We start from the raw sequence: 18,078 nt of genomic DNA on the forward strand, positions 1-18,078 counted from the left end.
CCAGTTAAAGAATACATCAAAAAAGAAAAAAAGCCAGGACTCCAGCCAGTACCTATAAGGGATACTGACAGTACAGACAGCATATTAATTTGCTGCACCACAATGCCAGCCTGTTTAATTAAAATTTTGTATAGTGGGAACATAGTTTTATTACACTGGTCTGGGTGAGAATGAGAGTCAGGAATGTGAAAAATGAAAAATCATAGCTTTCAAGGAGACAGAATAAACAGGCAAGGTCAGTGAGAAGGAGCCAGTGAGGAGAAGGAAACTGAATGAGTAATACTTGAAGGCAAATGTCATAGATGAGTTGAGAAGATGCATCAGGTACATATGTGAAGAAGGTGGCCTGAGGCAGAAGAGAAAGAGGTAAACATGGGTATAAATCTAAGTGAGTTTGTGAGTGCAAAGAAGGAAAACTAAAGGAATTCATGCTTGATGGCCACTACAGATGTCTCCGACTTACAATGGTTCACCATAACTTTTTTGTCTTTATGGTCATGTGAAAGCAATATACACTCAGTAGAAACTGTGTTTTGAATTTTCCTCTTTTTCTAGGATAGCAATTTGCAGTACAGTATTCTCTCATACTATTGGGCTGTGGCAGTGAGCTGCAGCTTCCAGTCAATCACTTGATCTTGAGGGTAAAAAAGATACTCTACAAGTGTACTCATATGCATAGATTTCCAAAATGTTTACACCAAAATAACTTACCTTTTAATTGCACTTTCCTACATACTTTTTAAATTATGTACTTTCATGCCATGTTTTTAAGCTCTGACGTTTGGTAGGTTAAGTATAAAAGTATTAAATGCATTTTTGACTTAGGATATTTTCATCTTACAGTGGATTTATTGGGATGTAACTCCATCTTAAGTCAAGGGATCATCTGTATATTCTCTATGAATTAGGAAGCTAATTTTCAGTTGAGAGTAGAGAGATGGGGTAATGGATGGAGAGTCTTTGGTATGATTTTGAAATTGCTCCTTTGTGAATAAGAATTGACTGGGGATTAGAATAAAAACTGCCAAAAAGTATTGGCACTCACTGTAATAGAAAAGGATCAGCCTTAATGTAAAAGTTACTTGACAGCTGTCAGAGAACATCATTATCTAAAACCTACTATTAAAATTATTCTAATTCAAGGACTAAATTATTTGTAGAGCACTGTTCTAAAACTGAATAAATGCCAAAGTGAGAGCAGAACACTTATTTTCAGTAGGATAGCTATCAACTGACACTCTCATTTGTTTTATAACAAATATAAATGTCATCAATTTACTTGACAGACTTCAGAGCAGCAGTTGTTCAGTTTACCATCAATATATGATTTTATTGTGATTGATTTGAGAAACATATATAAGTCAATTTAAAGCTGGAAGAAGGCCAAGACATTCATCAAGTTTTGCATTCCTCTCTGTAAGTGTTTTGTTAGACATGGAGATGAGTGTTTTGCCATTTTAAAAATACCAAGTTTTGGCCTGATTGAAAAATGATTCTTTCAAATAATTTAACATTTGTTCTGCTTTTCAATGAGCTGTTGCTTGCATCCTAGCTAGACATTTATCTTCTAGCATAAAAGGAATTCTTCTGTTACTTCATCTATTTTACATGTTATAGATAAGCATGTGGAATTGTTATTTTTTAAAAAGTTGACCAAAAATGCCCACAAGTTACTTCACAGAGATTTAGATATAGGAATTGCAATAAAAAGCTAAATACTTAATTCCATCACAAAATGAAAGTCTAAAATCCTATTAAAGTTAAATTAATTTCTCAGTTACTTAAATCTGTTCAAGCAGCAGTGTACCTCAATAAGGTTTACTACTCACCTATTCCATACAACTCCCATGCATAGAAGTGAAAACCTCTTCATGTTTGGTTCATCACAGGAGTTTGTGTATATTTCTTAGTAAAGGAGAGTTCGTTTAATCCAGGATCCAAGTTTTCCACTGTCTTGACTCAGAGAGGACACACATTTTCTACATAAGTGATCTTCAAACTTTGTTAAGTGGTAGAATGTGTATTCCTAAAGAAATTACTCATGGAACTCAAGACAGAGTCCATTCCTAACATCAAATCTCATGAACGTAGGAGTACCGCTGGACTAGAGGAGGGAGGCTGCATCATATAGAAGAGAAGCAAGTACAAAAATGTTGACAATTTTGTTATTATGCTTCCTCTGATGACTCTTCATCATTGTTTATTTTTTAAGATTCATTGTATTTATTTGAAAGGCAGGGAGACACAGAGAAAAAACAGATTTTGCATCCTTTGGTTCACTTCCCAAATGGTTGCAATGGTCAGGGCTGGGCCAGGCCGAGCCAGGAGCCTAGAATTCCATCCCCAAGGCCCCACATAGGGGCCAGGGTACCAAATACTTGGACCATCTTCCACTGCTTTCCTGGGCACCTTAACAGGGAGCCGGATCAGAAGCACAACCAGCACAACTGGAACTAGCACCCTGATATGGGATGCCAGCATTACAGACTGGGGCTTAACCTGCTACACCACAACACCAGCCTCTTCATCACTGTCATAATCACTGTGGTGTCTTTGGGTTACTTTAAGAGTTATTGCAAAAATGTACTTTTTCAGAATATGCTCAGGGGAAGCTAATATAGCCCAATTTTTCCTCATAACTGGGCATCTCCAGGGAAACCTCAATATATAAGACATGAAGGTCTGGCCTATTCGAAACACTGCTTGTTGGCCAGTGCCCTGTCCATTTTTTCTCTTGTTTGGAGGAGAGCAGTCTACCTCTCTCTTGCCTTGTCCCTGAGCAATTGTGCAGAATCCAAAGGTTCCATGGGACTGTTTAGATGAGCATTTTTATAAACAGCCACAAATAGATTTTGACTTTTTTTTTTTTAAAGTTATTTGAAAGGCAGAGATACAAAGAGAAAGGGAGAACCAAAGAGACAGAGACCTTCCATCTCCCTGCCTTTCAAATAAATAAAATGACAATGACTGAGGCTGGGCCAGGCTGAAGCCGGGAGCCAGGAGCTTCCACATGGGTGCAATGACCCAAGCACTTGGGCCATCTTCTGCTTTCCCAGGTACATTAGCAGGGAACTAGATTGAAAGTGGAGCAGCCAAGACTTGAAGCAGCACCCTTAAGGGATGCTGACCCCACAGGTGGCAACTTTATCGTAGCACCACAATGCTGGCCCTAAGATTTTGGTCTTTCAGATCACAAGGAGTATCTTTACTGCTTGTTACATAAGACCAATCATTCTCTTTCATCTTACTATTAAACTATTTCATGTTTTTTAGTATTCTTTAGTCTTTTAAAAAAAATTATTATTTTAATTTGTTTGAAAGTACACACACACATACACACACACACAGTGAGAGAGAAAGATCTTCCAGACACTGGTTCATTCCCCAAACGCCCACAATACCCATGGCTATGTTAGGTCAAATTGAGAGCCTGCAACTCAATCCGAGTCTCCCAATTGGGTGGCAGGGATCAAAGTACTTGAGCCATCACTTGCTGTCTCCCAAGGTGAGCATTAGCAGGAAGCCAGAATCTGAAATGGAGCTATGACTCAAACTCAGACACTCAAAATCTGGGATGTGGGGATTCTCAAGTAGTGTCTTAACCATTGTGCCAAAAGCCTGAGCCGCTGTACCAAGCACCCACCTCCTTCCTCCTTATTTCTCTGATGACTTAATTTTTTCTAACGTTTTCGAAGTCATACATTTTGTTTATGTTACACTTGGTTACTTCAGATTAAACAAAAATATCTAATACTGTATAACCATGTTGTTTTCTTCCATTACAGCTCCAAATAGATTGGGACAAAATCAAAGCCAAAATTGAGCTAGAAATTACTAAAGAACGAGAGCGATCATCAAGCAGCCAGGCCAACAAAACCATGGGTCTGAAATACTAAATGTCATGCTAACCAGTAAGAAGTTTTTGTCTTTTAAAATTAATTCTGATTAACCAAAGAGAAGCATGTTTTTGTTGCTAAAGAAAAAGTCATAATCTGTAAATAAGAATAAGCACTTGCTGCAAATTTAATTCTGAAAGGACATTCAGAAAGTTTAAGCACAAAATAATTTATGAAATTTCATCTTTTATATTTTTCTAGTTCAGTAATTAGCAAAATATTACTATATACTTGCAATATACCTATATAATGTTGATTGCCCTCCAGTTTTTTTTCCATTACTTTGTTCTTGAATAAATATTAATGCTGATAAAACATTGGACTCTTTAAAATGTTTGTTATCATTAATTTTCATTTGACCTCTATAAAGTGCCTCCAAAATTTTATGTATACAATAAAAATTTGTGAGGATGGCTCGTTAAAGTGTCTAACAATAGAATTACCTGTACACCAAAGTTCCTGATATCATTATTTGAATACAAAAGGGGGAAACAACTTAAATGTTCATCAACACATGAATGAATAAACCAATATGGTATATACATGCAAGAGAATATTATTCAGTCTTACAAAAGAATGAAATTCTTATCCACACTATATACATAGATGAACCTCGAAAGCATTATGCTATATAAAATCTGCCAGACAAAAAGGTCAAATATTGTGTGATCCCACTTAAAACAGGAAGTTTCAGAGATACAAAGGAAAATAGTAGCTACTAGGGATCTAAGGGTGAGGAAAATGGACAGTATATAGGTACAGAATTTCTGTTTGGAATGAACAGTTCTAGAAATGGATAGTGTGATGGTGTACAACATTGTGAATCTTAATGCCACTGAGTTGAACCCATAAAAATTATTAAAATGGCAAATTTTGTTACATATAATTTTTAAGATACATCAAAAAGGGGAAAGAAATCTTTTCCTTATTTCTCTCTCTTCCTTATTTCTTGAGAATGTTTACATAATGGGTGCTGGAATCTGAAAAAGGAAGACCTTTCTCTCTCTCTCTCTCTCACATACACACATACACACACACACACTAACTCCGCCTGTCAAAAAAAATTTTTTTAAATAAATAAAGTATAGCTTAGCTAGATATAGTATTCTTGGCTTGCAATATTTTTTCCTTCAGTGCTGTAAAAGTTTAATCCTACCTCCTCTTCTCCCTCTTGACTTGTCTGCTTTTAAAAAAAAGTTTTATTTTTAGGTACAATGAAAGTTATAAAACACTAATGAAAGAAATCAAAGAGAGCACAATAAGGTGGAAATAAATTCATGTTCATAGATTAGAATAATACTATTCAAGGTTATCTACAAATTCAAAGAATTCCTATCAAAATACCAATATTTTAGGAATAAGGAATATAGAACTATGAAAAGTTATCACAAAATTCATATAGAACTACAAAAGGCCTCAAATACTCAAAGCATTCCTGAGCAAGAACAATGCTGGAATCATTACAATATCTGAGTTCAAAACACTACAATACCATAAAACAAAACAGCATGATAGTGGTATAAAAATAGACACATACACCAGTGGAACAGAATAGAGAACCCCAAAATAAATCTATATTTATAGCCAGTTGTCTTTTTTAAATATTTATTTTTTTGAAAGGCAGAATGACAGAGAGGAAGAGACTGTGAGAAAGAGATCTTCATCTGCTGGTCCACTCCCACAAATGGTTGCAACAGCCAGGGTTGGACTGGGTGAAGCCAGGAACTGGGAACTCCTTACAGGTTGCCTAAACATATGGCAAGGGCCCAAGTACTTAGACCATAATCTACTGCCTCCCCAGGCACATTAGTAGGGAGTTGGATTGGAAACAGAGGAGCCAGGACTCGAGGCACTCTGTTATGGGATGCTAATGTAGCAAGTGGCTGCTTAATCACCTATGCCACAATGTTGGCCTCAACCAGTTGGCTTTGAATAAAAGCAGCAAATACATATGTTGGAGAAAGGAAAGTCTCTTCAAAAAATGCTGGAAATCCATGTATCCACATGCAGAAGAAAGAAATTAGACCCTTATCTATTACTATGTAGAGAAAAAGCAGCTCAAAATAGGACAAAGACATAAATGCAAGACCCAAGACCCCAAACTTTCATACCACTAAAGGAAAATATAGGGAGAATGGTTTATTACATTGGTCTGGGTCAAGTTTTTCATTTTTTTGTTTGTTTGTTTTGTTTTGTTTTGTTTTTTATATGACCCCACAAGCACAGGCAACAAAGACAAAATTGCTAAATATGATTACGTCAAACTAAAAACTTCTATATAACAAAGAGTGAAGAGACAACCTACAGAATAAGAGAAAATGCTTGCAAACTAGTCATCTTACAAGGGATTATTTTCCAGAATATGTAAGGAACTAAGAAAAAAAAACACAAGAAACAAATAATCTGAGACTGGCATTGTGGCACAACGGGTATCACTGCTGCTTATGACACCCCCAAAATGAACAAGACACCCCAAGCCAAGATTATGAAAATGATGAGATGGAAGAAATGCAAGATACGGATTTCAAAAAATGTATGATAAGAACAATTAGAAGTTTTCAAAAACATAGCAAACAGAAATTGAAAGAATTTGTCGCCACTCGTCCAGCCCTGCAAAAGATGCATAAAGATGTGTTACACACAGAAACACAGAAACACGGTCATCAATATGAAAGAAGGTAAAGGAAGGAAGGAAGGAAGGAAGGAAGGAAGGAAGGAAGGAAGGAAGACTTACCACCTGAGGAACCAAACAGAACTCTCAGGCCACACCCATCTCAAGTCTCTAAGGCTCCATCAAAAGTAGACAGTCCACTTAATACAGTCATAGTATAACAAGAAAAAACACCACAGCGAGGGAAGCAGAATCCAAAGATATCTCCACAATGCCAAGCAACAAATGCAAAAACAGAGGAAACAAGAACAAGGAAGACATTATGGCCAGCCCAGAATATTATATCCTGCAAAGCTCTCATTTGTGAATGAAGGTGAAATAAAGACATTTCATAGCAAACAGAAATTGAAAGAATTTGTCGCCACTCGTCCAGCCCTGCAAAAGATGCATAAAGATGTGTTACACACAGAAACACAGAAACACGGTCATCAATATGAAAGAAGGTAAAGGAAGGAAACCTCACAGCAAAAGATCACAGGAAATTCAAAGCATATATTAGAAAATATCTTTGGCAAATGGCAGGGCAAAGTTACTCCTTCTCAATAGTCACATTGAACGTTAATGGCCTGAACTGTCCAGTTAAAAGACACAGATTAGCTGATTGGATTCAGGAACAAAACCCATCCTTTTGCTGCTTTCAAGAAACATATCTCGCCGGCGCCGTGGCTCAACAGGCTAATCCTCCGCCTTGCGGCGCCGGCACACCGGGTTCTAGTCCCGGTCGGGGCACCGATCCTGTCCCGGTTGCCCCTCTTCCAGGCCAGCTCTCTGCTGTGGCCAGGGAGTGCAGTGGAGGATGGCCCAAGTGTTTGGGCTCTGCACCCCAGGGGAGACCAGGATAAGCACCTGGCTCCTGCCATCGGAACAGCGCGGTGCGCTGGCCGCAGCGCGCTACTGCGGCGGCCATTGGAGGGTGAACCAACGGCAAAAGGAAGACCTTTCTCTCTGTCTCTCTCTCACTGTCCACTCTGCCTGTCAAAAATAAAAAAAAAAAAAAAGAAACACATCTTTCCAACAAAGATGCATACGGACTGAAAGTGAAAGGCTGGAAAAATATATACCATGCCAACAAAAATGAAAAAAGAGTGGGCGTAGCCATCTTAATATCAGACAACAGCTGAGACAGAAATTGAAACAGTAATAAAGGCCCTCCCAACAAAGAAAAGCCCAGGACCAGATGGATTCACTGCTGAATTCTACCAGACATTTAAAGAAGAACTAACTCCAATTCTTCTCAAATTATTTAGAACAATCGAAAAAGAGGGAATCCTCCCAAATTCTTTCTATGAAGCCACCATCACCTTAATTCCTAAGCCAGAAAAAGATGCAACATTGAAAGAGAATTACAGACCAATATCCCTGATGAACATAGATGCAAAAATACTCAATAAAATTCTGGCCAATAGAATGCAACAACACATCAGAAAGATCATCCACCCAGACCAAGTGGGATTTATCCCTGGTATGCAGGGATGGTTCAATGTTCACAAAACAGTCAACGTGATATACCACATTAACAGACTGCAGAAGAAAAACTGTATGATTCTCTCAATAGACGCAGAGAAAGCATTTGATAAAATACAACACCCTTTCATGATGAAAACTCTAAGCAAACTGGGTATGGAAGGAACATTACTCAATACAATCAAAGCAATTTATGAAAAACCGACAGCCAACATCATATTGAATGGGGAAAAGTTAGAAGCATTTCCACTGATATCTAGTACCAGACAGGAATGCCCACTCTCACCACTGCTATTCAATATAGTTCTGGAAGTTTTAGCCAGAGCTCTTAGGCAAGAAAAAGAAATTAAAGGGATACAAATTGGGAAGGAAGAACTCAAACTATCCCTCTTTGCAGATGATATGATTCTTTATTTAGGGAATCCAAAGAATTCTACTAAGAGACTATTGGAACTCATAGAAGAGTTTGGCAAAGTAGCAGGATATAAAATCAATGCACAAAAATCAACAGCCTTTGTGTACACAGGCAATGGCATGGCCGAGGAAGAACTTCTAAGGTCAATCCCATTCACAATAGCTACAAAAACAATCAAATACCTTGGAATAAACTTAACCAAGGACGTTAAAAATCTCTATGTTGAAAACTACAAAACCTTAAAGAAAGAAATAGAAGAGGATACCAAAAAATGGAGAAATCTTCCATGCTCATGGATTGGAAGAATCAATATCATCAAAATGTCCATTCTCCCAAAAGCAATTTACAGATTCAATGCAATACCAATCAAAATACCGAAGACTTTCTTCTCAGATCTGGAAAAATGATGCTGAAATTCATATGGAGACACAGGAGACCTCGAATAGCTAAAGCAATCTTGTACAACAAAAACAAAGCTGGAGGCATCACAATACCAGATTTCAGGACATACTACAGGGCAGTTGTTATCAAAACAGGATGGTACTGGTACAGAAACAGATGGATAGACCAATGGAACAGAATAGAAACACCAGAAATCAATCCAAACATCTACAGCCAACTTATATTTGATCAAGGATCTAAAACCAATCCCTGGAGTAAGGATAGTCTATTCGATAAATGGTGCTGGGAAAATTGGATTTCCACATGCAGAATCATGAAGCAAGACCCCTACCTTTCACCTTACACAAAAATTCACTCAACATGGATTAAAGACTTAAATCTACGACCTGACACCATCAAATTATTAGAGAGCATTGGAGAAACCCTGCAAGATATAGGTACTGGCAAAGACTTCTTGGAAAAGACCCCAGAAGCACCAGCAGTCAAAGCAAAAATTAACATTTGGGATTGCATCAAATTGAGAAGTTTCTGTACTTCAAAAGATACAGTCAGGAGAGTGAATAGGAAACCGACAGAATGGGAAAAAATATTTGCAAACTATGCAACAGATAAAGGGTTGATAACCAGAATCTACAACGAAATCAAGAAACACCACAACATCAAAACTAACAACCCACTTAAGAGATGGGCCAAGGACCTCAATAGACATTTTTCAAAAGAGGAAATCCAAAGGGCCAACAGACACATGAAAAAATGTTCAGGATCACTAGCAATCAGGGAAATGCAAATTAAACCACAATGAGGTTTCACCTCACCCCGGTGAGAATGGCTCACATTCAGAAATCTACCAACAACAGATGTTGGAGAGGATGTGGGAAAAAAGGGACACTAACCCACTGTTGGTGGGAATGCAAACTGGTTAAGCCACTATGGAAGTCAGTCTGGAGATTCCTCAGAAACTTGAATATAACCCTACCATACAACCCAGCCATACCACTCCTTGGAATTTACCCAAAGGAAATTAAATTGGCAAACAAAAAAGCCATCTGCACATTAATGTTTATTGCAGCTCAATTCACAATAGCTAAGACCTGGAACCAACCCAAATGCCCATCAACAGTAGACTGGATAAAGAAATTATGGGACATGTACTCTATAGAATACTATACAGCAGTCAAAAACAATGAAACTCGGTCATTTGCAACAAGATGGAGGAATCTGGAAAACATTATGGTGAGTGAATTAAGCCAGTCCCAAAGGGTCAAATATCATATGTTCTCCCTGATCGGTGACAACTAACTGAGCACCAAAGGGGAAACCTGTTGAAGTGAAATGGACACTATGAGAAACAGCTCTTTTCCTGACTGTTGATGTACAATGTAATACTTTATCCATTTTAGTATATATATTTTTTTGTTTTGTTCTAATACTATTGGTTGAACTCTTTAATTAACACACAATTATTCTTAGGTGTTTAAATTTTAACTGAAAAGTGATCCCTGTTAAATATAAGAGTGGGAATAAGAGAGGGAGGAGATGAATAATTTGGGACATGCTCAATCGGACTTGCCCCAAGTGGTGGAGTTAGAAACGTGCCAGGGGATTCCAATTCAATCCCATCAAGGTGGCATGTACCAATGCCATCTCACTAGACCAAGTGATCAATTTCAGTTTACAATTGATCACACTGATAGGTCTAAGAATCAAAGGGATCACACAAACAAGACTAGTGTCTGCTAATACTAACTGATAGAATCAAAAAGGGAGAGAACGATCCAACATGGGAAGCAGGATACACAGTAGACTCATAGAATGGCAGATGTCCTGAATAGCACTCTGGCCTCAGAATCAGCCCTTAAGGTATTCAGATCTGGCTGAAGAGCCCATGAGAGTATTTTAGGCATGGAAAGCCAAGACACTCTGGAAAAAAAAAAAAAAAAAAAAGGAAGAAGACCTAAATGAAAGGTCTCTCCAAGTGAGATCCCAGTGGAAAGAACAGGGCCATCAAAGAAACAGGTACCTTTCTCTGAAGGGAGGAGAGAACTTCCACTTTGACTATGACCCTGTCAGAATAAGATCGAAGTCGGCGAACCCTAAAGGCTTCCATAGCCCTGGCAACTCATGACTAGAGCCTAGGGAGATTACTGACGCCATAAACAAGAGTGTCAAATTGTTAAGTCAACAACAAGAGTCATTGTGTACTTACTTCTCATGTGGGATGTGTCCTTAATGTGTTGTCCAATGTGAAGTAATGCTATAACTAGTACTAAAACAGTATTTTACACTTTGTGTTTCTGTGTGGGTGCAAACTGATGCAATCTTTACTTAATATATACTAAATTGATCTGTATATAAAGATAATTGAAAATGAATCTTGATGTGAATGGAATGGGAGTGGGAGATGGGAGGGGTGCGAGTGGGAGGGAAATTATGGGGGGGGAGCTATTGTAATCCATAAACTGTACTTTGGAAATTTATATTTACTAAATAAAAAAAATTTTTAAAAAAAGAATGCAACTCAGAAGCATGGAAGAGATGCATAGGACAAGACTTGGTCCAAAGGAGGGGTAGAGAGAAGTAGAGAGGACACGGTATCTCCCAGCCTTCATCTCATGGAAGGCAGTCATGTCATCCTCCCAGCATATCACTGTGCTCACCAAATAGGTAGCTCCCCCCAGCCTTTCTTGCCTGAGGTTTTTTTTTTTAATTCATTAGACAGGCATAATTGACTAAAATATTGGTTTTTCAGCTGAACTCAGCTTCTCTCCTCTTCCCAGAGACCAGAGGCTAAAATTCTAGTCTTCTAATCAGCCAGCCTCCACCTTGAAACTCTCTATGTTCCGTGCCTCAAAACTTACTGCGTTAGCACAACAGTTGCCATTAACTGGAAATTGCAAGGATTTTGGAAGATCTGTGGCAGGAAACTTCCTTCCTTACCCCCAAGATTAGATCTGTTCTCTGTGTATCACAGGTCAATCCCTGGCCTTTAATCACAGTATCTTTTATAGCAAAAGCATCATCACCTGACTGAGTATAACAAATACAACAACATTCACAATCTTCCAACATGTGTGACAGTATCAGTATTATAATCTTACTAACAATGCCAGTATTAGTAACATATATTGTGACAGGTGTAACCTGAGAAATTAGAGTTAAAAGAAAAATACTGGAACATTACTAGAGTTCCATCTAGTTTCCAATAAGAAGTCCAGGCCACCATCGTATTCTCTGACCAACACTTCTCTGAGAATGAGATCCCTCAAATTTGTGGACTTCATTTATCTGATCTTGTAAGGAGTGGGCTTAACAGTACATTGCTTCTCCTTTTCAGGCAGCTGGTGTAATTGAGCTAAGAGACAATATCATCTCTTTCTCTGAGTTTTCTTTGAAGCATTAACAAAATACTGGAATTCCCTCATTGCATAATCTATTTATTCCTTGTACTCTTAGCTATTATTCCTACTTCTCTACATTTATACAAAAACTTTTATAACTTTGGAAGTGACATTAATTTGTCCTTTGTACTGGTCTAAGTTATAGACAACAATTGTACTGGTCCAGCAAGAACCACTCTCTTAGTCCCTTCTATATAGGATAGAATTACATAAAAACAGAGTTAGTGGGCTGTTTCTACTTATATGTAATATAACTGTAGTCACTGTTTTTGCCAGATGGGATGTTGTGGTTTGAATGTCCTCTAGTAACTCATGTCAAAATGTAGTGGCCACTGCAAAGCCATTGGGAGGTGAGGCCTTTAAAATCTGTTTTAAAGCCCTCATGAATTTGTAATAATGCTTTTATCACTGGAATGGGTTAATTACAAAATCAAGCTCTCATGCATGTATTCTCTGGTTTCTGTGTTCTCTCTCTGACACATGTGCACACACACACACTTTGATGATGCAGCACAAAAGCCTTTACCAGCTGCTGGTCCCCCCTGAACAGGACCTCCTAGGTTCCAGAAATATGAGAAATAAAATTATTTTGTTTATAAATTACTCAGTCTGTAACAGTCTGTTATTGCTGCAGAAAATGGACTAAGACCTGGGGTGAAGTCACAAGTCACCTATCAGTTGTCTGACATAAAGTTTAAAAGTAGAGTTGCAGTTTCTTTCTTAGGAACCATCTCTGTTTCTAGCACATGCAGTTGCAGCCTTGGTCTTGGAACCACTGCATCAGGTAGGAAAGGGAAAGTTGAAGAACTGTGGGGAAGAGAGAAAAAAGTACAGTCATATCAGCTTCCATCCCCCATGGAAAGACTGTCACAGGTGTACTAGGCTATACCAGTACCATAGGCTACTCTCCCTAGCCCTCTTCCCCAGATCTATGAGAAAAGCACAGGACTCCCCAGTGCAGACACTCCCTCAGGCCACATCATGTTGTCCCTTAGCACACACTCAGGAAGGCATGTAAGACAGCCTTTCATGCCTGTTATCTCCTCCCACTTCAGATAATTAATATTTCAATTGTATATTCCAATTATCTGTCAAACTCTTACTCGAGGAGGATAAGTCACTGCCCATTGTTGGATATTATGGGCTGTAACATGTGTTCCCTGGTTTGAAGAAATGTATCTAGGTATTCAAAATCAATGCAATATCTTCTCTTTTGGTTCTTTTTTGTTTAACGATTTACTGGAAAGGCAGAATGACAGAGAGATAGGGAAAGAGAGATCATTCATATGCTGGTTCACTTCCCAAGTGACTGCGTCAGCCAAAGCCAGGAGCTGGGAATTCCATCTCTGTCTCCCACACTGGTGGCAGGGACTCAAGTACTTGATCCATCATCTCTTGCCTACTCAGGAAGCACATTAGCAGGAACCTGGATCAGAAGCAAAATAGCCAGGACTCAATCCAGGCACTCCAATAGGGCTACAACGCCTATCCCCTCTTCTGGTTCTTTTTATATATTCTAAGCATTTACATCTATTCTTGAATACACAAAACCCTGTCCAGAGTGTCTAATCCTGTCAGGGCCCATGTGTACTCTCCCAGGACTACTGGCATCAATCCAACTTGCCAACTATGTGTAAGACTTTCCTCCTGGGGATTCTGTCCCATAGCCATCTAGCTGCAGTCTCTGTCTCATTGACAGGACAGTTTTTATTAGTGTTTTTATTGGCATTAGAAGATGCAAGAGAAACATCTATATTCAGCCCATCTCTGTATTGCTACAGCTCCCCAATGTTATAAACTCAGCTGATGGTCATGTGGAACACACTGAAATATCTGCTCATTGATGCCAATCACTTTCTGATGCCGGAAGGGAATCCTTCTGATGGGCTATTTTACCAAAACTGACCCAAACAGGCATTCTAGTTGCTATTCTCTGTGGTGTAGGGTTGGGTAATCTTAGTCATGCCCACTTGGAAAGTCCATGGAATCTGGCTTGAAGGGCAGATTTACATGCCTTCTGTTATACTACACCAGGTAGGGGAGATATTTCCCAGGCAGGCACAATGTCCATTCCCATAAAATACTCAAGTAAAGAATCACAGTCACTTCACATTAATCTTCTTTAAATATATCAATTTTTTCAGAACTTTCACCTTAATTCATTAACTCTGGTTTCTATATTATCTCAGTCTATTTATGGCCCTCACTAGGACTTTATCTAGAGATTTTGGTACCACCATGTCATAGAAACTTCTCTATACTCTGAGTATTTCACTCATTCATGTGTAGAAGGCTTTTGGTCCTCAGAGAATGATTGAGTCTAAGGACTCTGGCCCTTTGACAATCCTTTTCTTGATTAATCTGTTGCCTTGGGCAATTCTTAGATGAGTTTGTCATAATCTTTGCTTTTTGATTTTCAAGATTCTTCTAAATTGAGATAAATACAGCATACTTTGAAGGTATTTTTAACATTGAAGAACAAGCTGGAGATCCCCTTGGTCAACCCAATCATCTATAGTGTTGCATGAAGACCCTTGTTTAAACTCCATCAATGTTCATGTTATTAAACCTATCTCTGTGTAACCATGCAAAGATTTCTACCCTGCTAGAATGAGTCTTTTGACTCTCCCATCTGTTGTCCCTTGCTTTCTTGTTAATTACTTTAATATTCTTCATATTTATAAGTCTCTCACGAGAAAGCAGAGACCACAAGTCCAGTAAGACTTCTCAAACTGTGTTGAATTCTATATTAAGGTTACATGGGGTGAAAATGGGGTCCCCTTAGTCACAGCATTTACCATAACTTGGGTAACAGGCATATTCTGTAGGTGAATATCCTGCTCTTTATAAGACCACTTCCAGATGGTTTGCATACATGCCCTATCAGCTGCTTTGTCCTGGGTGTTCCACTCAGCATTTATAGGAGACCTGGTAAGTCCCCTTTTAGGCTAAACACACTTTTTACAGTGGCATAAGCTTTTAGCCAGGCAACCATGCTGACTGTTCCTTCTGGAATAACCTACTGTGTCTGGGTTAGCCACCTGTGATTGTTCCATGGGGAGCTGTGAGTCCTCTATCACACAGACATGTTCTTTGCTATAGCATTGGAAACCAAAGGTACTTTCCTTAAACACTCTCACAGTTCATTTTTGTAAACATTCTTTAGGGAGCTGATAGTTGCAATCCACACAATGAGACAGTTCCTTCATACTATATCTACTGATTTCAATAGTTCCTTGTTTTTACCCTCTCCCTACTTGTAATGTCTTATTGGTGACCAGAAGACTTAAAGGTATTTTCTGTTGTCCTGGCATGATTTTCCCTTTTGTGGGGGGGGTGGATCAAAACGAGCAGGCATAGCACAGACTTAAATGTCTGAGCTTGGTTCAAAGTTAACATCCATTCTAGCATTCTCATTTACTCTCATTTTAACTATTATAGATACCAATAGCCAATGGGTTGTATGTTTAGTATATTTCTTATTTTGCATTTCCTTATGTATCCAAATAGGCCATCTCCTCTGGAGTTGGGTCTACCACAGTTTCTAAATGCTACTGATAACTGTTAGTATCAAATTCCACAAGTTAAAGGGCAAGGTCCCCAATAAGACTGCCCTTCCTTCAAATGCTAGCTCCAAGTAGGATCTCCAGGCTGCTAGTATTTCTGTGTAACATGGTTACAAATCTGGGGGTTCATAGAACTCTTTTTTTGGGTTTGATAATTTGCTAGTGTGAAAATAAGAAGAAAATTATAACAGCAACGTTGAAAGAGTTTTTAAAATAGAGATGAGAGGCTATTAGAAGGAGGACTTAGGAACTGCCTAGCATGTGAATTTTGGCTGCCTGCACTACTTTGACTATAGACATCTGGACAATCGTGTTCAACATGTATCAAGAAGCTCTTGTGGCGGGCACCGCGGCTCAATAGGCTAATCCTCCACCTGCGGCGCCGGCACCCCGGGTTCTAGTCCCGGGCGGGGTGCCGGATTCTGTCCCGGTTGCTCTTCTTCCAGTCCAGCTCTCTGCTGTGGCCTGGGAAGGCAGTGGAGGATGGCCCAGGTCCTTGGGCCCTGCACCTGCATGGGAGACTAGGAGGAAGCACCTGGCTCCTGGCTTTGGATCAGTGCAGTGAACCAATGGAAAAGGAAGACCTTTATTCTCTCTCTCTCACTGTCCACTCTGTATGTCAAAAAAAAAAAAAAAAAAAAAAAAAAAAAAAAAAAAAAGATCTGTTTCCAGACATTTCCATTCTGTTTATGCTTTCTTTTCTTGTAGCTCCTATTTCTTCTGAATATTCAATAGGCCGTATAATCTCCGACTTTCCTGCTCTCCTGAAAACACTGATTCAGGAATATCTGAACTTATGGCTCCCACATTGTAATTCCTAAGGCTTCTAAATGAAGCTCTTTTACAGTTTCTGAGTCTGAATTCATGGGCACTAGAATGACACAGAACTAATGGAAATGCTATACATACCTACATTTATACATACATACAAACATAAAGGATGCAACACAGGAACAATCACATCTAAGAAATGTGTTGAGCAAGGTTTGGAAGTGGGGCAGGCTATGAGATGAGTTAGGGCTTCTGTGCCTCTCAGTGGAATCTGGTGTTTCATCCTCCCAGCACATCCACACTTCCATCAACCAGGAAGCTCCTCTCAGCCTGTGTCCCCTGCTGGCTGTTCTTTTATAAACGTATGACTGATAAATTCATTCACCATATGATTGAATTCAATCTTCAACTCTTGGGAGCAGGTGCCTGACAGTTCCAGCCCTCTAATCATGTGGCTGTTTTTCTGATGACCAGCCCTTATCCTGGAGCTATCTAAAGACCCCTTAAATGTCTCATTAGCATAACAAAGACATTCCAGTTGCTCCTGTTCCAAGGGCTTTTGAAAACTCTGTATGATAAACCAGGAACAAAGTCCAGATTCATTTGTTTTTAAAATTAAAGACTCTAAAAAAATATGTTTTATTTATTTGAGAGTCAGAGGTACAGAGAAAGGGAGAGATAGAAATTCTTCCAGCCCCAAATGGCTGCAAAGGCCAGAGCTGAGCTGATCTGGACCCAGGAGCCAGGAGCTTTCTCCGGGTCTCCCACGTGGGTGCAGGGCCATCTTCCACTGCTTTCCCAGGCCATGGCAGAGAGCTGGATCAGAGGTGGAGCAGACGGACTTGAATCGGCACCCATAGGGGATACCGGCACTGCAGGTGGTGGCTTTACCCACTATACCACAGCGCTGGCCCTGAGACTTTTTTTTTTAAATTACTTATTTATTTGAAAACCAGAGAAACAGAGAGAGATCTCCCATCTACTGATTCACTCCCCAAATGTCAGGGTTGGGTCAGGCCAAAGCCAGAAGCCTAAAACTCCTATCAGGTCTTCCCTGTTGGTAGCAGGGACCCAATTCCCTGTGCCATAACCTGCTACCTCCCAGAGTGTACACCAGCAGGAAGCTAGAATCAGGTGTGGAGCCAAGACTGACACCTGACACCATGACACTTCCACGACTTCCTAAAGAGGTCAGAAAATGGACAATTCCTGGAAAACAAAGCACAACCCCTCTGCATCCAAATTACTCTCTCATTATCTTCTCCCTGCCCTCATCTTGAATGTCTGCTGTATCTTCTGCTCAGTGGGAAGTGACCTTTGGACCATGTAATTTATGAGATCCTCACACCCTTTGCTAGCCTCTAACAAAGTCGTGTTTATTCTGCCTGCTTCACCGATACTCTGCTCCTGTGACTTGGCATGAGCTACTGGAATATCATGGTCTGGACATTTGTGTCCCAGGGGATCACAGTCTCACCAGGCACTGTGCATAATG

The 18,078-nt window shown here is 39.4% G+C and overlaps 1 protein-coding gene across 8 annotated transcripts in view; it reads left to right on the forward strand.

Annotated features, from left to right (window-relative positions):
* IFT80 (intraflagellar transport 80) overlaps positions 1-4,167 on the forward strand; it is a 137,347-nt gene extending 133,180 nt beyond the window's left edge. For 6 of the 8 annotated variants that reach the window (XM_062212395.1, XM_062212387.1, XM_062212432.1 and 3 more), the window contains one exon: positions 3,786-4,165. In XM_062212395.1, coding sequence (XP_062068379.1) covers positions 3,786-3,896 — 111 coding nt within the window. In that variant the 3' untranslated portion in view covers positions 3,897-4,165. Of the gene's footprint in view, positions 1-3,785 lie in introns of all 8 variants that reach the window. The other 2 variants (XM_062212421.1, XM_062212412.1) reach the window with 1 other exon arrangement.
* Positions 4,168-18,078: the final 13,911 nt, after the last annotated feature.

Source organism: Lepus europaeus, chromosome 2, assembly GCF_033115175.1.
Source record: "Lepus europaeus isolate LE1 chromosome 2, mLepTim1.pri, whole genome shotgun sequence".
NCBI lineage: Eukaryota > Metazoa > Chordata > Mammalia > Lagomorpha > Leporidae > Lepus > Lepus europaeus.